Below are 25,556 nucleotides of genomic sequence, written 5' to 3' on the forward strand. Positions count from 1 at the left end.
TTAAAAATAAATTATTCGTTGTTTATGTTTCTAAGATATTACAATTTGCGACATAAAATAAATAATACTAAATCTTATGACACATTTAAAAGTAAATAGTATAGTTTTACACTGTGTGGAAAAGAATAATGAAACAACAAACGACTTGATCGAGAGTTGAGTAAAATAATATGGTAAGTCTTTACAAGACACACGAATACAATTTTAAATATGCGGTACTTCTTTACAAATGCACCCTTATAACGCATTATGTGCTTCCACAATACGACTGCTGCAATGGCCGCTCAATTGCCAGGCATACCGCGTACTTACACAAACCAAAAAAATCAGTGCGCTAAAATATGGCAATCCACAAGGGAGCCCGCTATCGCCATACAATGATGCATCGCACTGAAACACTACACCACGCGATATATCCACGATACATGACACGTACGTCTAAAACAAGTTATTTACCTGTTCATCATCTTCTTATCTCCATGTTTATGCGACCAAATATAACATTTTTTTCTCATTTCTTCGATTAATAGAATATATAAAGTGCTTATTTCTAATTTTAATATTGGCCATTAAAGATGAAAACGTAAATAAAAGTGTATTAATTGTTATATTATAAATGCAGCTTTATATTAATAATGTATGTCTTTTGATTTATTTCTTAGACTCAGAAGTTTTATAGTTTTTTTTTTACTAATTCTTCGTATAAACGCATGTTAATATCTTCAGATTTCATTTTATTTGCCAAATGCAATTTTCACATTATCTTTAATAGCATGAGCAATAATGACGCAAAATAAATTGCCGCATGTTAATTTCTGTCTCTAATAAGTGGAATTATATTTTTTCAGTATTTTTTTTTTGCATATGTAATGCGAACAAAATCACAATTTTTCTTCGCATCAATCGCGTGTCGGAAGACCATTGGCTTTACAGCTAAGAATGTAATGTTGCAAACAGAGAACAGGAAAATCTCGTATTCCGAACATTAAGTCTGACTCTATCGTCATATATTTTCTGATGATTTTGTGGTTAGACTCGCAGGTACATTGACGTATTCGTGCGTTTGTCACACTTTTGTTCTGATGCACGTCTTTCCTTCTTTTTTTAGTTTCGTAAAGATTTTTCTTAAACAATGAAAAATAGCGAGAGCATAGCCAGCAATACCATTTGAGTGAAAATTCAATTCTTACAATACAAATACAATATTTTTGTTGCAAATTGTTAGATAAACATTTATTTTATTATTTAACACAAATTTTATAGTTATTAAATTATAAAAAATAATATTATCTACCGATATTATTTAGAAAAATATTATATCTTATATCCCGAGTCGAAATTTAGCACCTATATTGAACCTTAATCTTTTATTTTGAGGTAGGCATAAGAGAGTCAAAGTAGATGTTATGCATTGTATCGTATGTATATAATAGCACCTACTTTGGCGCTACAATATGTCCGAAATTTCCTTTTTTCCTGCTAAAGTTTCAAAGTAGGGTTTAGTTAAAACCCTCCGTTGACCCGCTTTAGACCCTGAAAATATATAGATTCCTTTTTGCCAGCACTACTTTTATGATATTATCAAGAAATTCTAATGATTGCAAATGTTCACAATAAAGAAAAATACTAACTATAATTTTGATTAACGATAATTTTTAATAGCATACAATTTAAAAATATCATTAATCAATACCATTTAGTTGAATTTTATTATCTTTTGAAAATTTGTAATTATTAGAAATTTCTTGATAATATCAAAATATAATATCAAAATTCAACTATTAAGTATTAATTTCTAATATTTTTAAAAATTCTATGTTATTAAAAATTATCATCAATTAAAATTATATAGTTAGTAATTTTTTTTATTATTGTGAAGATTTTTGCAATCATTAGAATTTCTTGATAATATCATAAAACTAGTGCTGAAAATCCATATACCTTTGTGATTATATTAAAAATATTAAATTAAGATATTAAATATAAAATAAGATACTAAAAACATTACATAATATTTATTGAATTAAATATTATTTATTAAGTATATGTAATACATATAGTTAAGAGTATATTATTAAGTATAGTTAACATGCGTTAAAACAAGTTCAGACAGAAATATTTATACAGAAAAAGGTCCAAATTAAGACTGAAACGTTTGATAATATTGTATCACTTAATAAAGCAATAATCAAAATACAACCACATTATGCATATTGCTCGTATAGTTTTTCATTCTTATTTGAATTTTAACGAGTACATCTAAAATAGTTAACATTTAATAAAAAGATTAATTTAAAAAAATTTTTTTGCGCTGAATCTTTTTCAGATATCATATCACTATTTTGAAGAAGGAAACGGAAAGGTATCAATATTAATAAAAGTTGGAAATGCAACGAATTAAATATTTTTCTTTATGATTAAACATTATAATAACTTTTATAGGTCGAATTTATCTAGTATATATATATATATACTAGATAAAAGTTCGAGGTTTAATGGAGGAGTTCTCGCAGTAATACAATCTATTTTGTGAGGCTCTATAGGTTTAAAGTAGTATTTCAACATCAAATTATAGGAGATCAAGTTTTAAAAGAGGAGTTCTAGGTTCTAATTCCGTAAAAATAGGTTCATATAGGCTGTATGAGCATTAAAAGAGACGCTAAATTTCGACTCGGGATACATTAATTTTTATAATGCACATCAAGATTTTTAAATATTATAACTTATATTTATATTAATATCAATTAAAAATAACTTAAAAGCTAACCGATTAATGTACATACATACATACGATAAAAATTACATAAGGCTAGTGTGCAAAATTTTGTATTATGACTAAAGAGATTTCAATCTCACGCATTAATTCAGACCGGAAGTAGCGTCTCATGATACGAATATAAATTGAGCCGATCAATTTCTTTGGGTAGTAAGCAGAATGGACCAGTGCAGGTGTTTCGTCTCCGGTCTGATCTCACATTTGCATCAGACCTCTATCGCAATGCAGAATTCGTAGTGCTCGTATGTGTATCGTCGAGTATACGCGCGTTTATGTCGGCCGATGGTGCACCTGCGACTATTTTATGTCTTCCCTGGAAAAGCTCGACACTAAATCTCAAACGGGTATCCGTCGTTGATCCACTGACTGCTGATTAGTGGCGTCATTGGCGCAACTAGGAAATTAAAATGATTGCGAAGATGAAAATTGCTTTATTTTTGTATACAGAATCTGCAGGATGTAGAATGTCTGGGCAATATATTTCTTTAATTCGACGGAAGTGAATAATTTTTTTAATAACTTTGATACGCTCTTTGTTACTTTTCTGCAATTTGGCAGGATCTCCACGGTTCGATTCTTTCGTCCTGACTACGCCACTGAACAGGATATGGCAACATGTTCCATACCGCGATTCAACACAAACGTCTTCCCCGTTTTATTTTCAAAATTTGCAAAATAAGCGCAATCCACAGGCGAGATGTTACGCGGTCTTTCAACCGCATGCTTACCGGATTTACCGAACTACTCTTCGTGATTTGTTTCCAAATCGTGGATCATGGATGTCGTTAGTACACGTGTACAAGATGTGTCTAGAATCAATGTTTCGTGGAAGCTGAGACAAAAATCTCCATTCATTAGTGTAGTTTTTGCAAAAGACCTCCAGAGATTTTAATATACAGCTGACAATTTTTTCTATATAATATTAATATTTCTGAAACAAAAATGAAGAGATGTTTACGAAGATATTCGGAATCGACGTGCGAACGATGAACAACAGATTTCGTATTTCAACGCGTATCGCCTATCGATTTGTGACATGCGTCACGAATTAATCAGCATCATTTACGAGCAGATCGCATGACGAGATCTCATTGTCAGTTAGGCGGGGCTGCCACAAAGTAGTACGATTCGCATGTTTCACATTCCGGCGGTTTTCGCACGTGAACCGATCCCGCCATATGCCGTTGCGCAGCACGTGTAATTCGACATGGGCTAATCTTAATTCAGCCTACGCGATGGTATCAAATGAAATTCTGTCGGCAAACACGAGTAGAGATACGCAAAAGTGGGAGTCAAGTATACCGCAAAATCCTGGGAATTCTGAGTTCTCTGTTTTTAATTCCACAAAAAGAGCTCAGCCGACTTCGTATACGAGATATGAATTTATTGCTCGGAAAGTAAGCGAACAATACAGAATATGATAATTCGCAAAAATTCAGCATAAAAACATTGTAATTCAACTTTAGACGCACTCGTCCCTTTTATCCTCGTCCGAATACATGTCTTATTTATACATCAAGTGTACCGTGCGGTCATCAAACTCATTCTTTATCGTTCACTTTTTTGTCTTTAGACCGACTATTGATCGAACACGATTAAACCGAATTCTAATCAAAAGATTATTAATTATACACATGTTACAGCGCGATATTTCGAGTGTTCTATATTTTTATAGCATTAAAAGTTGATAATTTCAAATTGAATCATGAGCCTCAAGATATAATATCTGTTGCCAAGTCCGCCTTTTAAGTAGTTTATCAATTGTCACGTTCGTCTACCGCTATCGCAGACATCGCATACATCATGAATCCGCGCTATTTCATGAATCAACTCCAAAACGCACCGTTTTCCAAGTCACGCATATTGTATTTCCGAGCGTGACCAGGTGGATCAAAAAGCAGCATGTCTGATAGAAGGCATGGCAAACGCATCGCGGTTGGTATGATAAAATTCGTACATTACTCGTCCGGAATATTTTTATGCGTTTCCTTCTTGGAAAACGTCAAAATTAATCAGCACATTGGCAACGCGCTTTTCTCTCAGCTCATATAATTCGATTACGACACGTTTCTATTGCGTGATCTAGCATCACAATCGTCGAATTGGCAAATGTGGAATTCATAGGCAACATAACAACTGATTTTTATCCTTGTTGAATTATTTGGTAAACTAGAGCTTAAAAATATAAATATTTTATAATAAACAAAAAAATATAAATATTTTTTATTGCAAAACTATCCCACAAATGTCCAAATTATACGTTATAAGGATTTTTATTTAAATGTCAGATATTTTATAAAAATATTTAAATTAAATGTTTTTTAACTTGATAAATTTTAATTATAATTATTATACTCTGCATAAGAAAATATTTTTTATTTTGTGCAGACTATTCTTAGCGCAACGATTTCAGATAAATCATGAACGATGCCGGATGCTCCATTTACTACGCACGAGTAATGACGTATGTTTGACGTAACTTTTCGTGTAATGTGACTTTTTAATATTAATATTATGTCAGTCATACTCGCTCGAGCGTTCGCGGATACGACCGGTCAGAGGCGACGATAATTCTTAGGGGATGATTAAGGAGTCCGTAAGAGTCCAATGACGGTGGCCGTAGCTGTTGTGTCTGGAATCATTAAATGCTCTCTCGCGTAGTCGGATCCGCCTTGATGTATCGGTGTCCCCCTTCTGTGCTACGTTCTATATTTTCAAAGCTTAAAAATTGCATAAAAAAGCGGAAATATTCAATATAAATAGTGTAATATATTTATGACAAATGCAGTAGCTCAAGCTGCAGTTGTAACTTTCACGATTATCATGAAAAAAATGCGACTTTCTCACGGTTGCGTTTGATCACGCACAATTTTTATTATATCTTGAATTTTAAGTTACTTTAATGTCACTTAATGTTTATTAATATGTACACTTCTTTCAAGAATTTTTTTGAATTTATCTCTAAATCTATCTGTGCTTTTTTATTTTTATGAAAAAGTTGCGTAGAAAGAATCGAAGCCGAATTAACAGGAATTCCGAAAGCTTTCCGAGGGGAAAGAATTGTCCGAGAAAATAGACGGGTAAAAGAGAATCTTTTGTTTTCTCTCGTGTATATTTTTAGAACAAATGAAAATGTATGAACCTTTCCTCGAGTCTGTTTGTCTGGGACGCTAGATCCCTTTATCACGCCTCGATCGAGGTGACTCAGTAACTCACGTCGTGAAAGAGGCAAAGTGGTAGGTCATTAGCCCTGCGCGACATTCATCAAGCACTGCCCATTCACATTCTTGCCGTTTCTCAAGCGAATTCATTACAAACACTTTGCTTCAGTCATGAGCCAAAAGCTTCGAGTCCATCTGATCCTCTCTGCTCTCAAGATTTATCGGATACTTGAGATGTCTTCCCTTGCCGCTGACAAATCAAATTATATCATACGAGAAAAATTAGATTTGAAGTTAAGACATCTCTTTCTTTTAATTCAGAGAATCTCCAATTATTGTAAAATCAATGGCAAACTCATCATTTCATATTTTATATTACGTGCATCTCTCTCTTTTTTCTTTCCCTTTTTTTATATACCATAAATTTTCATATTCCGCACAATGTGATTAGCTATTCTGGAACTATAGTCTCTCTTCCGGCAGAGCGCATTGGATCATCGCAGCTACATCAGTTCGATCCCGAGAATCTAGATTGTGATCGACGCGAATCACAATTAATGCATGAGATCCAGCATGTGCCGCATCGGTCATGACGATCACGTAGAGTTGAACGAGACGTGTGCTTGCTTTACGGCGATCCTGACCGTAAAAGCAACCACCTGGTGGGGGGATTTACTCGATTCCACATCCCCCGAGTATCCACCAATGGGTCCGATCCCATACCCTCATGTCAACGTATCCGTCCATCCGATTGTTCCGCGTGTCCGTGTGTCTCCATGGTATAAAAGCGATTGCGACGGCAAGACTAGCAGCATCGTGCAAAAAGTTGGTGCATCGGGTAGACCGGCAAGGTCGATGATAGTGAACTGCTTCGATTTTCCGTCACACATTGCCAAATCGCAAGAAACCGTCGGTGCTTTTCGGAGAAAATCTTGGAGGAGAAAACGATCGAGCAAAGAAAGAGTTGTTGCGCGGAACTTCGAAGAGGGATCAGAATCCGAGCAAGAATGGCTGGTTGGATAAGTTTCGTTCTGATTGCGATCGCATCGATGATCGCGATATCGGAATCAAGAGTGATTCCGGCTCAGCCTAGTGAGTATTGAAAATTAATATTCTGAAAATAATATTACAGTCTTCTAATTACAAAATAAAAATATTACATTTCCAAATTGCTTAAATGTACGATAAAATAATCGATAAAATTCTGATAATTAATTTGTCATATTTTAGTTTCATCACAAAATACAAATTTTCCTACCAAATAAAGCTAAAAGAAAAAAAATAAAGTTAAGAATATACTAACCGGCTAATGGCATTTTTACAGTTTCTGGCATGCTGGACACTTACAGCAACCCCATAATGTTCCCGCGAGAAAAAAGGACGGCGGTGCGTCCTTATCCACACAGGGCAATGATGTTCACCGGATATTATAGGCCGATACGTCGCTCGAATAACGGCGACCAAGCGTCGGGCGTCTTTGCACAAGGAAACGCCGTAAGCGGCGAAACGTTCTTCGGGGGTGTGCACACGCCGCATCTAAAAAATGGTCCGGAACCCATCGATGAACCGGAAGTTTCCAGCGCTGAGGCACAAGCGGCACCCCAAGAGGAGCAGGAACAGGAATATCCACCACAGCAACATCATCATCATCGTCAAGAACAGCATAACAAACATCACGAAGAGGAGGAACAGCAGGTATAAAATTTATAGATGTTGCGTAAACATTATTTTCAAATAAATATGCAAAGGAAGCAAAAGATTGTAAAGCCGAAGGTATAACAAAACATAATTGGAGACAAGATCCATTATAAGTATCCTATGTTTAAAATACTTTTAACAATTTGAATATTTATAAAATAAAAATGTGCAGGAACATCATGAACCCGAACAGATTCCACTAACCACGGAGATTGCGCAAACGGAAGAGCCGATTGCGGCCAGCACAAAGGTGTCTGTGACACGGCCAAAAGCGCATCAGAATAAGAAAGCGCACAAGACACCGGTGACTGTGGACACTAGCGAGGAAGATGACGAAGACGAGGACGACGAGGAAGACGACGAACCGGTTGTACCGTTCGTACCTTTCAAGGGTAACAAACGCCGCCAGGGTTATCCTAATCTGAACAATTTCTTCCCTATGGTCTTCAGTTTTCCGAGAGTGGCCACTCGGGCTGGATCTTCCGGCTCTTTTCCCGGTGCCATCACTGCCATTGCGAATAGTTACTCCACGGGAAAAGGCGGAGTCGCCAGCTCGGTGGCCACTGCTTATGGCGGATCTCCCACTGGGTAAATTATATCTTTTCAACGATAAATGTTCGCCGAAAGAAATTTATAAAAATTAATGTGATTTTACTATGCATTGTTTCTTTAGAAAGAAGCGACGTCAGCAGCAGTACGAGGAATAATTTCTAAAGCAATCATCGTGTTGAAGAATTGAGTCCGTTATCGCCTGAAAACGTTAGGATAAAACCACGATCCCCACTACATTTCACATCGCTGTCGCCTTTTTATCCGATTTTCTTGCTAAATCTTGAAAAATGAAATAAATTATTATTTAGTTGCACAAAACATTTTTGATAAAAGAAACAAAAAACAAAACTAATTTAAGGACGTGATAAAACTTATTGGAGATTGTACAATTTATTATGTAAGATAATTTGTTAAAATAAATTGATTAATATCCATTTGCATTTTTTATAGTAGTGTGATATCTATTTTACACCAATTTACATTAAGAAAGTATTAAATAGGTTGCTGGAAAACATTTTTTCGGCGATGATTGACAAATTAAACAAACGTAATTGCCATCCGGTTGACGTAATTTATACTGAAATAATTCAACGTAATGTGTTTACATGGTTTAACATAAGTATGATGACGAAACTACTTTATATTTTTTATGAAAAAGAAACTCGTGACTATTGATCACTAAATACGCTGAATACGTTAATATATGCATATTAAAAGAAATCAAATTCACAAAAGTATTTGCATTAAAAGTTTCGTGTTTCAGAACAACTATGATAACGATTTACAAAATTGCTCTTTTATACACTTATTTTGCACGTTTCATGCAGGATTGTAGTCATTTTTTGCAAGGAGTATAGAATGCCACGCATAATGTTCAGCCTCTTTGTTGACAGTCCCGAACTTAAATCTGACGTAACCTTTAAAATACCTTTGTTCCGACGTAGATGTAGATAGGAATTTATTACGCAATATAAGTAATTTTATCTTCCTAAATCTAAATAATGACAGACAAATCAATTTATTTGCGGTTCATAATACGGTAAAATACGCATAGTACTAATAAGAAGTATGTATGTATTAATTATATATGCTATGCTAATGAATTCGTTCTACACTAGCAGGAAACAGGATAATAATGGGAATTTCCATTTTGTAAATAAATTTTTGAAGTGTCTGCTAATTAAAAAACCTCTCGAAGAAAATCCGTATGTCATCTACGCAATCAATGTGCATCATTAAACTTCATTTCTGGAATTTAAACAATTTTTTTTCATTATTGAAATGTACATTTTTATTTCTAAAATCGTATTAAAGCATGTAGATGTAAAAATAAAAAAAGCCGTGACTAAAGTTATGTGTGTGTGTTGTCAATAATATCAAGTTATCAATGTCCATGTGGAAATCCCGATGTTTGTTCGTTCGTCGACCTAAGACCGTGAAGTCCCGTGAAGAGAGAAATCAAGGCTGCTAATTGACCGTTAATGTATCTCTCAAGCAAGCATGATTTCATGGTTTTTAAAGCATGCTGACTATTCAGGAAGTCTAAGCGTAATTAATGTGGACAAGAAACATCATCCAGGCGATTATATGCATATGACGACAGCCTGAAAAATAATGTTTTAAATACCTAGTTGTGCAACAATGGAATGTAGGAAATTTAAAGGTAGAAAGGGATAAAAACATGTTTTTAACTTCGTATTTTAAACATAACATTTTTTAATATCTTAATATTTTTTTTATTTCGCATAAAAGAAGTGTTCTTTTTAAATGTGGTTTTTATATTACAAAATTTACATTTCAAAATAAATTAAAGTTTTTGCGTTTACAATAACTAATTTTAATTAAAATAATTTGTCATTATTATTATATAAAAATGTGTTATTGTTTACTAATAATGTATAAAAAGATCTTTCATAGATAAACTGTTTTTATAATAATATCCTATTCTTAAAAATGTACTTTGTGGTTGTTTATATTAAATTTCGGAATTAATTTAAAAGAAAGTTAGCAAAAAGCTTCGAACTAAATATCTTTTAAGAATACAATTAATTGCATTATTTAAAAATTTCGTAAAATTGTACATTTCTAATTCGCTTATTGCTAGTGACCCATCAGAAATGTAATCAATTGCATTTTTAATTATTCCAAAAAATCGTGTTTTAATCTAGTTATTGCAAGTGCGATGCAATCAAGAAAGTAAAACGAATTGCAGTTTTAGTAATTCAGAAGAATCGTACTCTCGCCTAATTCGTTCACAAATAATGTGACAACAATGTAATGTGGCAACGTTAGTTACATGTTATTTCAGATTACAGGGAAGTTCTTGATATTTTCTGATAACCAAAAATAATATTTTATTAACAAAATTTAAATAATTGTGATTATGCTTTTCAGGCTTACAACAAATTATTAGACTCTCCTTGACTCATGTGATTTCTCATTCTGAATTATATCTTAAATTAGATAGATTTTGTGCATTCAACTTTTTCAGTTTGACTATAATTCCAACACAGCAAATCGTTTTTTACAATTTTATCATAAAATACAATCTGTTTCATCATTCCGACCAGCGGTCTCCAAACTTTTTTTATCCAACATTATTTTTAGCATCTTAAAATAAAATTCAAAGATCTTTGTTTTAACAATTTTATTATTTACAGAACCATTTGTTTATTTAATTTTAAAATATTAAAAGTTGTTTGAAGTCCTTTAAATATTATATATAGCATATTATATTAAATTATATTATATTAAATATTTTATAGTCTTTTAAATATTGAATAACAATTCAATAACATATTCTTATATTATAATAGTAATTAATTATTTTAATTAAAATCAATAATTATTAACGGATAAACTTTAATTAATTTTAATTAATTTATTAATAATTAATCTACAATAGAAATATTTGGCGACAGATGATCAAAATGATCTGTCTAGTGATATCGAGGATTGTAATTATTTCTGAGTGTTTAAAAATGATCCAAGCAGGAAATCGTCTCAGGGACATAACGCTGACGCGACGCATTATCGGCCTAACTCCGACGAAGAAAAGGTTCTGTCTGTGCTAATGATATACGATTGATTCGACACGGCCCAAAGTGTCTGTTTCGTACCTGCGTAAACGCGCAGCGCTGGGACATCCCGGAACGTAGACGGATCCCCGTATATAAAGACTGCCTGGCCGATTTTGTCGTCGTCATTTAGTACTGGATACTCGTGGTACGTTCAACATCGGCAGAATGTCAAGGTTCGCGATTCTTTTGCTCGTTGCGCTGCTCGCCGCAGTTGCAGTCGCATTTCCGTCAGCCGCTCCGCAATCTCAAGGTAAACATAAAAACCGCTGCAATTCTATGTGCTGAAAATGATAAATTTTAATATATTATTATGTTGTCTAGATAAATAAAACATTCTAGTATTTATCGTTTTTAAAAGAATGTATACCAATTTTGCCATATTCTGCGTAAGAAACGCGAATAAAACTTTATTTCTCAAATATAATATTGCATTACAAACCTCTAATTAGTCCTCTTGGTTTATTTTACTGAACAGCATGCGCTATATGTTTTAATGTGACACAAATTAAATATAAAATAACCGGTTTATCTGCTTTGTAAAGTATTAAACTGACATTTTGAATATTTCACCGTTTCATATGTTAATACGGTATAAAATTATCGGCTTATTGCAAAAAGTTATGTAGCTGTATAAAAATGTTGTTTGCAATTAAAATTTTTTATAACAATTTTGATACAAATTCGATTTATTAAATTGACAAATAATTACTATTGCCGTTGAAAAATTTAACGAGTTCAATTATTTGGACGGTAAATTTTAAATTAAAATTTTTAAATTTGTTTACAGGTTATCAAAGAATAATTAGAGCTGCTATATATCCATACGGTGGCGGACGCGGTTTCGGCGGTGGATTCGGTGGCGGATATGGTGGCGGATATGGTGGTTATGGACATCGAGGTGGTTATGGACATCGTGGAGGTTACAGAGGATGTGGAGGAGGGTGTGGTGGTGGCAGACGTCCCTTCGGTGGTGGCTCATTTGCTAATAGTGGAGCTCATGCCGGTTCAATAAGCACACCATTTGGCAGTGGTTCCTTCGCAAACTCGTTCGCTAATGCTGGGTAAATATTGCCAAATAATTTCTTACGGATTAATTCTATTAAAATGCTTTCACAAATAATTGTGAACTCATAAATCATAGATGTAAATTATTTACTTATTATATTTGTGTCTATTATCACTCATGTTGCTATAACGTAATTGTTAATTAATTAGCATGTTCACAAAATATGTTCTGATTGCAGCTCCCGTGGATACGGACGATGAGATTAAATTTTACGAAATTACTGCTATTATTAAAAATGGATTCTTGCGACTACAAATCAATTGTTTTGTGCGCTTATTGAGCGTTTATTTTTATATAATAAATTTGTTTAAAAATAAAATTTCTTTGCTTCATTTATCCGCAGTCTCATGATTTTTAGAGTTATATTATCATATTAAAATAACAACTGTCAAAAGATCTCGTCAACTGTGGCTAGTATGATAATTTAATGTGTCACATGGTGAAAATGTTTAATTCAATACTTTTTAACGAGCACCGATACTTTTTCGTATCTACTTTATCAGTTTTTAGCATGCCAATGAATAATTCAAGCCATTAATTGTAGTATTTATTATTTAATCTACTACGGTCGAAGTCCAATATTCTTGATCGTAAATTGCAGTTTTAGGTGCAGAAACGTGATAGACAATGGATATAATTGTCTTCCTATCTAAATTCAAAATGCAACGCATCACTTTTATTTCGCGTTAAAATTGACATTCTTATTTCCGTTTAGATATTAAACGTTTCGAACAAAGTATGATGCGTCATGAGATCTCATAGACAAAAATCGCCGATGACGTCTCATGACGCATCATGCTTTATTCGAAAAACTTGATATCTAAACGGAAATAAGAATGTCAATCTTGACAATATAAAATGCAACAATGTATAATAATGTATAGATAATAATGGTTAAATCAATGCGTGTTAACGTAACTTCGCACTTTTGATACACAGTGATATATTTGTCGTTTATTCTCCGCCGGATGTTTCCGTTTAATGTTTTGCAAAACATTGCACACGCAAGTGCCTTTGTTCATACTAACGGTGCCTATAAAACGGGTCCGTCCATTAGATGGTCTCATTAGAGTTTCATTTATCGAAGCAAGTTCGACAAGCAGCCGGACAATGAAAATAAAATTCCTCGTGATTATATTTGCTACTATCATAATTGCAGTAAGTTCTTTATATTATATTTTTGTGTCTCGTCTATCTTTTCAATTATTATTTAAACGTAAATTCTCATATTGAATATAAATTTATTTAAATATCAATTCTAGTTAATGCCGATAATATGCATAACTATAAAAATTTCGCTTTCAGGCGCAATGCCGCTCCGTTACGCCTCCAAATGCAGGAGATGTAGGTAGGATTTGCATGTTTCATTTACATAAATATTAGAGATTAAGTATTCACACTTTTGATGATATGTATCATGCAAGCAATTTGTGTCGTAATTATTTGATTAGAGAAGCAAAGCGCGGCTTGCATCTTACATCGAAGTGCGCGCATACACCGAGATACAAGTCAAGATGCACCTTCATCGAATCGGGTAGAGATTACTGCTTCGCGTAACTCTTTGATTTTAACAGACGAGAAGACTCTTGTTAACACGCCGAAGCAATTGAAAGAGCTGATTTCGTCGTATGAAGAGTATTTCGCAAAGCTCATAAACTTTGTCTTAAAAATTAGCAAAAATAAGGATAATAATGAACAAGAGGTCGGTACATTGTAATATACATATATAACCAGATAATAAGAAATAATTATGTAATATATTTAATTATGATTAGTGTAGTATTTCAGTTAAATAAGCACATTGTATTTCAGATACAATTTTTAAATCGATTAACCTTGCTCATTGAAGAAATTACTAAAGACTTGTCAAAAGTAAAGAATATGCACGCTAAGCTTGACAACGATACGGACTCTACTTTGCAGGCATCGAGTAGCAAACCGACGATGAGGAATGTTTATAATGTAAAAGATCTAATCAATACTATAAAGGAAATTGATATTGTTTATCAAAATGGAGAGATTACTGACGAGCATATTCGCATCAGTAAGTAGCCAAAAATTTTTAGCAAGATACGTTGTTACATATAAAAGTAGTATAACATTAAATACATCAATAGAAAATTATAAATAGCAGATTACAAAAGTGATTTAAAAATTTATAGAACGCGCCACTGAAGGATATAAAGACGTTTTGTCTTTTGCAACGTCGGAAGAACAAATAAGTGATATGCTTGATATTCAACGTCAACTATTGCAAATTCGGAAATGTTTGGACAAATTATGCAAGTAAGATTTTGAAGAAAAATTAAATACAGACTGCAGCGCTAATATATTGGCTAAATAAAATAATTTATTTTGGTGTTTCAGAAAACATCATCTGACAATTACTTCGGAAGTAAATTCCGATAATGACATTTCTTCCGTCAGTGAATCAAATAAAGTATCGATTACATAAAATAAACACACTGAAGAGAAAAGCTAAGACGCATTATTCTAGTAAAGATTTAATATAAAATGTATGAATAGTAGTAATTAAATTTTAATATATATTTTCTCTGTAATACACGTATAAAAAATATAAAAGATGTATTTTAATGATGTATTAATAAATAAATTTCAATCTTAATTATGAATGTATTATATTAGAAATACCACCTCAAATAATATGGACACAAAGTAAATAAACAATTTTATAATAAAATTAAAAAAAATATATGTATTATTTAAATTGCTTAATTTTTGTTTATATTCTAGTAACTTGTGTATCTCGTCATTATATGTTGAATATTCATTTATCTATGCGATGTATTTATTCGATCTGTTGCTAGCGATGTGTTTTTCAACCTCGTTATTTGATACGTTTGGTCGATAAAACATAGTCGCTGCTGACGACGAAGTCCTCATCGCGACAGAAGCACTCTTTTGTTATTAATTGGTAAGTTTTTTCCGATTTAGTCAAACTTGTCGATCATGCTAAACTCATTCTAAACAAATAAGGGTCAGTGAATTTGGTGTGATAATCTTTCGTCAGATTTTAATGTTCCAAATCATTTCCATATGGCAGAAGAGACACACAATGATGATCAAAGCCATTCGCAAAATTTCCGTGCTCTTGTTGCAGTAATAATTTTTTAGCGATGATGACTTTTTAATTAACTAAATGGGCTGCTGTTATTTGCAATTGTTTATACTACATATATTTCTATCCAGAATAAAATATTTTATATTTTGCTTAACTTTATTTTATTATCAATTTCCGCGTTTCTAATTAACAGATCTACAAAATTTTGAATAATAAAATATATCTTATTATAGCTTTTTAGATAACGCAAATTTTCAAATTTATTAAGCTTTTTAATAGAATAACATGAATTACCTGATATTATATTCTACAAAGTCTGAAAAACTGACGCTTATATCAGTAATTACAAGCTGGTATATTTTTGATCAATGTCTGTAGATTAAAGTGAGATTTATATGTATATGTGCTACGTGAATCATGCACTAGAACTTACAAAAGTTAAATTGAGAATCTATAGTTTGCGAACAAAAGCGTCGATCATTATCGCCGTACGATCTAATTTGCTCCACTACTATTGTTTTCGTTTCTTATTAGCTAGAATCCTAGAAATAGCACTTATTGGTAGTCACTTTATTAAACTCACGTATATTAAAATATATAAAAAGTAAATAAAAACTTTATAGTTTGCAGCTGTAACAAAACATTTTTGCATAAACAAATAGTAAAAAATAAAATAAGTAAAAAAATGGTAATCAAGAAAGATATATGGCACGTAATAATGCGAGAAAATTGAAGAAATTTTACTTTAACATTATGCTTTTAGAATTGCATTTTCATGTTATAAATTGTCTTCTTGCGTTTACCAGAGCAATTGTCAAGGCATGCACATTGTTAAGAATGATTACTTCAGATAAGACATACATTATTCAAAATAATGGTTCTTTTAAAGAGTTCCATCTTATATGTCAAGCGTTTTATTATCATTTGTATAAATTTCACGTTTAAAAGTGCTTGTTGAAATACAAAAGATTTAAGTATGTGTCATTATCTGAGATCGATCTCTTCTTTTGACTAAAATAATTATACGCAGATACATATTATTTACATTTGAAGATATGCCATTAAAGTTTGAAGTTGCTTTTTAATTAAGAAATGAAAAAAACATGTGTTTAATTTGCAAAATAATTATATATAATTTTTGAGAAACAGAAATATATTCAAACAAATTTCCTTCTGAAGTTTCTTTAATTTTTTTACATTCCTTGCGTGTTAAGCTCATGCAAATTCTAAATAAAATGTGCCAGTTGCCTTGTGTCGGACATATATATGGCGTGTGCTATTTTCCTAATGAGCAAAGTTTTACACTTTATTTCACAAAACGTTTGCGAAACATGAACTTTCTACAATGTATAAAATCTATTACATGGAAGACATGATATTTCATATGTAATACAATTTGAACTGTTTGCAATGTGCGATGTAAATCACACTATCATAAATCTCAGTTTGTTTTCCTATGCAAATTGTATCTCCTTTCTCCGTGCATGCAGCCCAAGTTAAACGCCCATAAGTGTGCGATCTAAATTCATTGGAATGTTATTTGTGCCACGAAAATGCATACAAGATTTATTCACGAACAAATCAACTAACGTTATAGAGAAATTATGCAAATGCGATCATAAATAATAATAATAATAATTTAGTCGCACAAGAGAAAGACAATCTTTTGAGTCATAAATGGCTATACACAATTTTCGGCAATTCTCCTTGAAAAAAAAGAGCCGCCGCCCTCCTCAAATTATTTCTTATCGATCAATCGACTTGAACGGCTATATCGGTCCGTGGTAACGGTCTCTATTTTCATACATTTTTTCCCATTTATATTAAGCGGATTTGCATTTTTATTAGAATCGCGGTAATTACCTTATTTAAGGCAACATTGGAGCAGCAATAAGAAAAATCTTGCCGTACAATTGTCTACGCAATTATTTTAATCCTATCAATATTGTCGTCATAATTTATTGTCACATCGCGAAATATTATCTATTTGATAATATACAAGTTTAATTTTTAAAATACAAAAAAAAAAGATTTCAATTAATTAGAAAACTTTCAGTCACTGAACCGTGATGTCTGAACGACGTAGCGTCACGCCAACGGGCGGAGTTCAGCCGGGCGTCGGCGTCGGCGTCGGCGCTGAGCGTCCCGCCGGTATAAGCGTCCGTGCCGGCGCGACGCTCATGAAGAGCGTTTCTATATTCCTGACGAGCGGTCGCAAAGCGTCCGTGAACTCGAAGCGGCAGATCTCCGCCGCGTCTGGCAAAGCCGAGCCGAGAAGAAGACGTCGCAGAAAGATGCCGGAAGGCGGAGGCGCTAGGAACTCCGCGTATATCATCAAAGTGATCGAGTCCCTTAAAAAAAAGACGAGATTTTCCAGGCGAGTTCATAAAAACACATCAATTATAATTATATTTTTACAATTAAATGTTAAAGACTTGATTTTTTTAACCACCGGTTGCGTGAAACAAATTATTTCAATTAGGGTGGAGCTGGATAATCTCTGCAAGCTTTACAAGAAGTTAACTAGCAATTCTAGTCAACAAGTTGAACAATCAGCATCTATCGGTAAAAAGCCGCAATCGAGGTCAGTTATCGAGGTAATTAAACTACTTGCAGTCAACAATTAACTGATGCTGTAAATCTCTAAAAAAAGTATATAAATTGTTAATTAATACAGATTACAAACATTTTAAAAATTATCTTGAACTCATTATTCAGGGAATCGATAGAACAATTTTTCGAGAACTTCTTCACAACACATTTCACGTAATCACAGAAGACTCTCTGGTGGAGCGTTTATTCTGTTGTTGGGACCGCGAGATCGAAGGTGTTATCAGACTGGAACCGTGGATCATAGGACTAGATGTGTTCTTGCGGGGTAGCTTGCGTGACAAAATCACTTTTTGCTTTCGCGTGTACGATTTGAACAACGATGGATATATCACAAAGGATGAAATTTTCCAATTACTCAAGTAAAAATATTTAATATTTTAGATACTTAAGTTACGTAGAAAAATTAGATAGCGGTTAACAAAAAGCTTATAAAACGTTATCTATAACAATGATGTATAAAAAAAATAAGCCAAAGTAAAAATTATCAAAATAACAATCGCCAACAACTGCAGGTACAATCCGTCCCAATCTTTAACGACAACGCTAAATATTTAATATGTTAGCAATGCTGCTTTTATTTATTATACAACAATTGCGACATATACAAAAAACGTTCTATTAAATTTATTATAATATTAATTTCAAAGTAGAATAATATACATTTTGCCATTTATATTTCTAGAAATTGCTTGATAAAGCAACCCGGTGAAGAGGATCCGGACGAAGGAGTGAAAGATTTATCGGAACTGGCTTTAAAGAAACTCGACGTCGATCACGATGGCAAAATATCATTTCGAGATTACGAGACCGCGATCAAAGAAGAACCCTTACTACTGGAAGCATTCGGACAGTGTTTGCCTACTGAAGAAAGCTGCGCATCCTTTTTGACGACTCTTCAACCTTAAAAATACGCAAACTCATCTATGCTTCTAAAGATTGTTATCGCATAATAAAGATTTTATTCAATACACAAAACATCTTTAATCATTGATATCAATTATTTAAAATAATATAAAGATATACATTTATTGTATCAATTATTTCGCTCTAACAACCGCGACGGCTCGATTGCTTTTTTTTCTCCAAAACTTCTATTATATCACACTATTAGCATTTATCGATATGTGTAAGAAATAGTTCAATTAAATACTTGTATGTGTGATTGAGCAGAAAATGTACAAATATATCAATTACTATAACATGACGTTGAGATATTTTATTAAATCTTTTGTGCTTGTCAACGAGAACTTATTTGCAATTAATGATCGATGGAAAACAAACGATTTATTATATGTAATAAATTTATTTTATAAACGTCAAAAAGATATTTTTTATATACTTACTTTTATTATCTTTCTGATTTTGCGAGAAAATCAATTGATCGCAAATAACAAACCAGAACAGATTCGGTTGTCCGCTTTGATTAGTTTTATGGATGTAATCACGACGGTGAACTTTTATTATAATCAGCAATTTTTGAATTCAATTTTAAAACTCGCCATAAACATATATATAAAATATTCTGTATATTAAAAAATATATTGTAGCTTAAATCTGAAATTTTATTTTATACTTCAATAATTAATATTAACTAATTATTATTGATTAATTATTAATATTAAAAACTATTAATTATTTACATACACTCACCCGAAAAAAAAGCGGTACACTGAAAATGTGGGAAAAATTCATCAAATTTCAACTGACGATAACTTCGTAAATAATAAAGATAGAAAGTTCTATAAAATATGGAAATGAAGCTAAAAATCTCTACTTTAAGAATCAATTTATTTCAATGTTGCAAAATAAATTTATTGAAAATGGCGGATGACAAAGCGCGAGCATGCAAAATTGAAAAATAATGGTTCGAGTTTGCGACAGTGCACGGTATAAACAAAAAATTGTAGCTTATTGGGATCAAAAGCGTACGAAAGTACAGAGTCTCCTCTTTAAAATGCTTTTTTATGCATCTCGATACGATGATTTTTCGCCGAGAGATTCGCATTTGAAGAAAAAGGCAGATTCTTACTTCAAATGCGAATCTCTCAGCGAAAAATCATCGTATCAAGATGCATAAAAAAGCATTTTAAAGAGGAGACTCTGTACTTTCGTACGCTTTTGATCCCAATAAGCTACAATTTTTTGTTTATACCGTGCACCGTCGCAAACTCGAACCATTATTTTTCAATTTCGCATGCTTTTGCTTTGTCATCCGCCATTTTGGAGAAAATTGTTGCACATTATTGCGTTATGAATTTTCGAACACTAGACATCCAAACTTTTAAAATGGTTTTTAAAAAATCCTGCTAGCTGTATTACGTGCCGAGATATTCAATTTTGAACCAGACCGAATTGCAAGAATAAGAATTCCGTGGTCATCAGCTCCGCGGTATTTTAAAACTCCAAACTCTTCTTACGGTTGTAAGTGTCAATTCTGCTTTTAGCGTTACCCAGGATCAACGGCGTGGACGTGGCAGAAATCTGATCCCGTGTGTGTGTGTGTGTGCGTGCACCACTGGGATAAGGACCTCATGGCTCGTCAGGTCCACGATATTTAACGACTCCAAACCCTCCCGGTGGTGCGTGTACAATTGCGTGTGCGCGCGCGTATATTAATAATGGGTATGACCTCCTCGTGCGCGTATTACCTCATTCATGCGACGAGGTATACTCCTTATTAATGTTCTAATTTCAGACTGCGTAATGTCATTCCACTCTATTTCAAGAACTCTTCGAAGTTCTGGCAATGACTGAGGAGCAGGTATATGATTTCGTACTTTTCTGTTAATATTGTCCCATAGGTGTTCAATGGGATTTAAATCTGGACTCATTGCTGGCCATTCGAGTCGATTTATGCCAACTTCATCGCAGAAATCAAGCACTTTTCTCGCAATGTGCGGTTGAGCATAAACAAAAAGTCAGGGCGGAGAAATCACAAAAGATCTGCAGACATCTCCTTCGGATGCAAAACAATTGATTGAAAAATAATGGTTCGAGTTTGCGACGGTGCACGGTATAAACAAAAAATTGTAGCTTATTGGGATCAAAAGCGTACGAAAGTACAGAGTTTCCTCTTTAAAATGCTTTTTTATGCATCTCGATACGATGATTTTTCGCTGAGAGATTCGCATTTGAAGTAAGAATCTGCCTTTTTCTTCAAATGCGAATCTCTCGGCGAAAAATCATCGTATCGAGATGCATAAAAAAGCATTTTAAAGAGGAGACTCTGTACTTTCGTACGCTTTTGATCCCAATAAGCTACAATTTTTTGTTTATACCGTGCACCGTCGCAAACTCGAACCATTATTTTTCAATTTTGCATGCTCGCGCTTTGTCATCCGCCATTTTCAATAAATTTATTTTGCAACATTGAAATAAATTGATTCTTAAAGTAGAGATTTTTAGCTTCATTTCCATATTTTATAGAACTTTCTATCTTTATTATTTACGAAGTTATCGTCAGTTGAAATTTGATGAATTTTTCCCACATTTTCAGTGTACCGCTTTTTTTTCGGGTGAGTGTACAATAAAAAATTTTAAATTGTATATTTCCAAAAAATTAAGATCAATTAAAGAAATTTTCTATTAACAATTTTTGAATAAGAGTATGCGATATGATGAGTAAATGTTCTGAAAACTTAAGTTATAGAAAAATTATAAAAAAATTAAATAAAAAAATTAACAAAAAGCTTGTAAAAAGTTATCTATAACAATGATGTATAAAGAAAATAAACAAAAGTAAAAATTATCAAATTAACAATTGCCAACAACTGTAGGCAATCTTTAACGATAACGCCAATATATAAAATTATAATAGCGTTGAGCGATGAGTGAATGTTAATTGTACAGTGCCAAATCAACATTTTTCATTATACAATTATGCCAATTTGACATTATGTAAATTAATCACAGCGACCATTGCTCGCGCACTTTGCGAAAGCTGTACTTACGGGCCGCCGCATTGCGTTCCAGATCCAAAACGCGTGCGGCTACGTTTGTCTGTAAACAGATGGTCCTTATCACGACGAACGACTACGAGCTATCGCGTGAATTAAAAGACGCGAATTGCGTAGCATACTTGGCTTTTAATTTTTGCGCGATGTAATTCCTCGATATCGCGTGGAATAGCGCGAGCTCTGCTGTTCACCAGTAGATTAACGCATATAAAAAGTCGGTTTATGGTATATGCGTTCGCCGTTCGAGAAACAAGCGCAAGCCAAGTGTGGAATAACTAATTACGTTATGAGATATTTGCTGATATTGTGTGCCACCCTTGTGGTGACCAGTGTTCAAGTAAGAATAAAACAAATGCATATGTCGTGAATTTAGCTACAAACTAAACACTAGTAACAGAAAAAGAGCAGATAATTATTATTAATATTATTAATCTTTTCGTAATAGCATAATAAAAGCAATCTAATTAGATTGACAATAATGTTTACATTCTTACTTGTGTGATAAGTTTTAAAGTATAAAAAAATTATACTGAACCGTTTAAAAACAATGTAATATTTGATAGTTAATAAACAATGTTAATAATTATACACATTTTCCTAGACGCATCGGCAAACGTCTTCGAAAAGAGAGGTAAAAAAAAAAAATAAAACCAAGTCAATCTTTTTCGCAGTTATTCAAAATATCATGGATAAAATTAAAAGTCACAAATATAACTATAATTTTCAGCCAAAAACAATTATTAAAAACAAAATCGTCAACGTTATCGTCAACCTGGATCCGCGGGAAGTAGCTGAAGAATTGTGGAAAAGGTGATGGAAGCTCGTCTGAGTAACGGCACCAGCCATATCACCAGCTCGAAAAGTGCCATTAGAGATCTCAAAAATACAGTGCAGCCCATTTTATCATCCAGCAGAAGGGATGGAACATTGCCATCTGCTTTCCAAGTGGCAGGCCAATTCGATCAAATTACTCGCAGAGCGCTTACCAGAGACACTTCAACCATAAATTCGTTGGACGAAGAGATATTAACAAGAGACATCGTGGCAGACATGATGTTCTGTCTGAAAATGTACATAATGTGTTAGTAACAATTCAAACAAAGATCGAAGAAGCGGACGCATCTACTAGAAAAACAATGCGCAGTCCTGTCACGATAAACAGTGACGAGCAAGAAGATTACGTGAATATCAAAATTAAAATAAACAAAAACAATTTAATCAATGTACTTAATTAGCTCGACGTTACTTTTTAATAAAAAGAAAATATCGCTCGGTTGCTAATGAAAAGAAAATAATATTTGCTAATTAATATCAAATCTCACCGAAACATATATTTATATATTATAGTTTTACATTAAACACAATACGCAAAAACAATATATATTTTAAAATAATGTTTTGTCGATTAATATTATTTGAATTATTTAATTAAACATTACGTTACATTTAGTAATAAGATTAGTATGCCTGTAAAAACAAATAGATAATGTTTCTTAACGATTTTCTTTTCGGCAAATAATAAATAATATTAATATATGTATATGTCTGTGTCATATTTTATTTTAAATAGAAACTTGATGATTACTAGACCAAAAAAGAAATTTTGACATTTGTATTATTAATAAATTTTTATATATTTTTACGCTTAATTTATTTACCTTGATGAAAGCTCCAAGACATCGTAATTTTACAGTTTACAGACCCCAATTAGTAGTATCGCCAAAAATAAATTGAATTATATACGTTCATTCACTATTTACGATTCTAGGTGTTCGTTATGCACTAGATAGAATCAGTAATTTTTTTATTACACTTAAAAATAAACGACTTTTCATTTCAGTGTGACCGAGATTTTCTATATGAATACCAAGCAATTAAGTCAAGTCAAGAGTCAAGACGAATTTTGAAGTTCAACAGTTAACACATTGTTAACACATTGTTTGGCAATGGTGGCTTCTACAACGATTTCGCGTCGAATACTCGGCTGTCTGGTAAATAAATTATTTTTTATTAAAATATTTGTGAAACAAAATTATGTTAAAACAGGTTTATATTAAATTTTATTACTAGAATAATAAGTAATGCAAAAGATTGCTATTGAAAAGAGTGTAAAAGCGGATTAAAATATTTAACGATCTACTTATTTAAAATTTGAAGTTGAGTTTAGCGAAACAACTAAAATTGAAACTTATATATTGTCTTCCTATTAATAAAAATTATTCTATACTCTATTGATTTATTTTATATACGAGTGTATTATTTTCTTTCCTACTTTAAATTTATTTTCTAAAACATCTTTTGACATATAAATGAAAAAGAAACTGTTAACTATAAATTCAAATATCTCACACGTAATTAAATTTAATTTTAATCTTTTATTTTTAGTTCCTAATTTTGTTGTCGCATTATTGTGACTCTACAAAATCTGAACAGTTGGAGTTGATTTTGATAAATTTACAACGTATCGAAAACTTGTTAGTCCTGCGAGCACAGAAAGAAAGTTTAAATTGTTTTAATTGAAGCATTACACAATCTGATTGCGGAATTATTAACTAATGAAAAAAGCAATGAGGTATTAAAATATATGAAAAATGCAATAAATGATACGAATAGTAAATTTTACATTTAACAAATAAAATTTGTTTTTCTTTTTTCAAAATTTAAAAAATAAGACTTTTTAGTAGTTGATGCATAAAACTTAAATCTTGTTAGCTTTTATGTAGCTCTATTCTCAATAACTTAAAAATTAAATTACTTTAAAAATGAAATACAAAGTTTAATCATGTAGCAAACACGAAGACGACTTAGCGGTATGACGGACATTCAAAAACTACTCGGCCTTGACGGTTATTTGCAACGACTTTCATTGAATGCCGCACACAGCTGAAGCCATGAAGAAAACACACGAATTATAACGAGAATGTGAATACTAATACAAATACGAACATCAACCAGTTATATAGCAGACGTATTCTCGATAACAATTTACTGCATTCATCTCAATCGTTTAACCAGAACAGTAACAGTAGCAGTAACTTTAATATAAATACTGATTTAAACAAATATAAAGAATTATTCGATTTAAGTGATAAATATACAAATAAAAACAAATGCTTCAGAAAATCGCAAAATATAACTGAAGATTTTTACATCTAAATAATATATTATACTTGTAGTACAATCATTTGTTAGATCAATACAATTATCTATTGCAGTAATAAAATTATGTAGCTAAATTATTTGCAGCTTAATAAATAACAGAATAATAAATATTTTCCAAACTAAAAAATATGTTGAATCATATTAATATTATTTTAAACATTACAAATCAATTATTTTATCAACACACTATTGTAGTTTACTATGTCGAATCAGTCGTTTGAATTCTACAATTTGTTGTTAGCAAAATTTTTTAATTTTCCATTCTATAAAATGCATCATGTTAGTTTATCAGAGAAAATTATTTATCTTCTACATATGTATCTGCTATTACGAATCAATTTTTCATCAATTCTTTGACGAAATCAATTTAACGCTGTTCAGTATTTTATTTCAGTATTTATCATAAAAAA

The 25,556-nt window shown here is 32.2% G+C and overlaps 4 protein-coding genes and 1 pseudogene across 5 annotated transcripts; all 5 read left to right on the forward strand.

The window, feature by feature from the left end:
• Positions 1–6,801: 6,801 nt before the first annotated feature.
• Positions 6,802–8,627, forward strand: LOC105670693 (uncharacterized). The gene is made up of 4 exons (XM_067361259.1): positions 6,802–7,029; positions 7,262–7,632; positions 7,808–8,223; positions 8,309–8,627. The coding sequence occupies exons 1-4, from the start codon at positions 6,945–6,947 to the stop codon at positions 8,340–8,342; spliced, it is 906 nt and encodes a 301-aa protein (XP_067217360.1). The 5' UTR covers positions 6,802–6,944; the 3' UTR covers positions 8,343–8,627.
• Positions 8,628–11,359: 2,732 nt separating this feature from the next.
• On the forward strand, positions 11,360–12,669 carry LOC105670685 (pupal cuticle protein Edg-91). Its single transcript, XM_067361265.1, has 3 exons — positions 11,360–11,517; positions 12,055–12,328; positions 12,512–12,669. Exons 1-3 carry the CDS (start codon positions 11,433–11,435, stop codon positions 12,531–12,533), a joined length of 381 nt encoding a protein of 126 aa, XP_067217366.1. The 5' UTR covers positions 11,360–11,432; the 3' UTR covers positions 12,534–12,669.
• Positions 12,670–12,822: 153 nt separating this feature from the next.
• On the forward strand, positions 12,823–14,927 carry LOC105670690 (uncharacterized). 2 transcript variants are annotated; one of them, XM_067361255.1, is made up of 6 exons: positions 12,823–13,491; positions 13,639–13,681; positions 13,785–14,035; positions 14,146–14,377; positions 14,496–14,619; positions 14,701–14,927. In XM_067361255.1, the coding sequence occupies exons 1-6, from the start codon at positions 13,315–13,317 to the stop codon at positions 14,786–14,788; spliced, it is 915 nt and encodes a 304-aa protein (XP_067217356.1). In that variant the 5' UTR covers positions 12,823–13,314; the 3' UTR covers positions 14,789–14,927. The 2 variants fall into 2 exon arrangements, with proteins under 2 accessions (XP_067217356.1, XP_012219771.1); XM_012364348.2 differs by having other exon boundaries at positions 13,908–14,035.
• Positions 14,928–15,201: 274 nt separating this feature from the next.
• Positions 15,202–19,277, forward strand: LOC105670691 (calaxin). Its single transcript, XM_012364349.2, has 5 exons — positions 15,202–15,268; positions 17,472–17,792; positions 17,898–18,012; positions 18,134–18,387; positions 18,711–19,277. The coding sequence occupies exons 2-5, from the start codon at positions 17,485–17,487 to the stop codon at positions 18,931–18,933; spliced, it is 900 nt and encodes a 299-aa protein (XP_012219772.1). The 5' UTR covers positions 15,202–15,268; positions 17,472–17,484; the 3' UTR covers positions 18,934–19,277.
• Positions 19,278–22,413: 3,136 nt separating this feature from the next.
• On the forward strand, positions 22,414–23,295 carry LOC105670686 (uncharacterized; annotated as a pseudogene).
• The last annotated feature ends 2,261 nt before the right edge of the window (positions 23,296–25,556 follow it).

Source organism: Linepithema humile, chromosome 1, assembly GCF_040581485.1.
Source record: "Linepithema humile isolate Giens D197 chromosome 1, Lhum_UNIL_v1.0, whole genome shotgun sequence".
NCBI lineage: Eukaryota > Metazoa > Arthropoda > Insecta > Hymenoptera > Formicidae > Linepithema > Linepithema humile.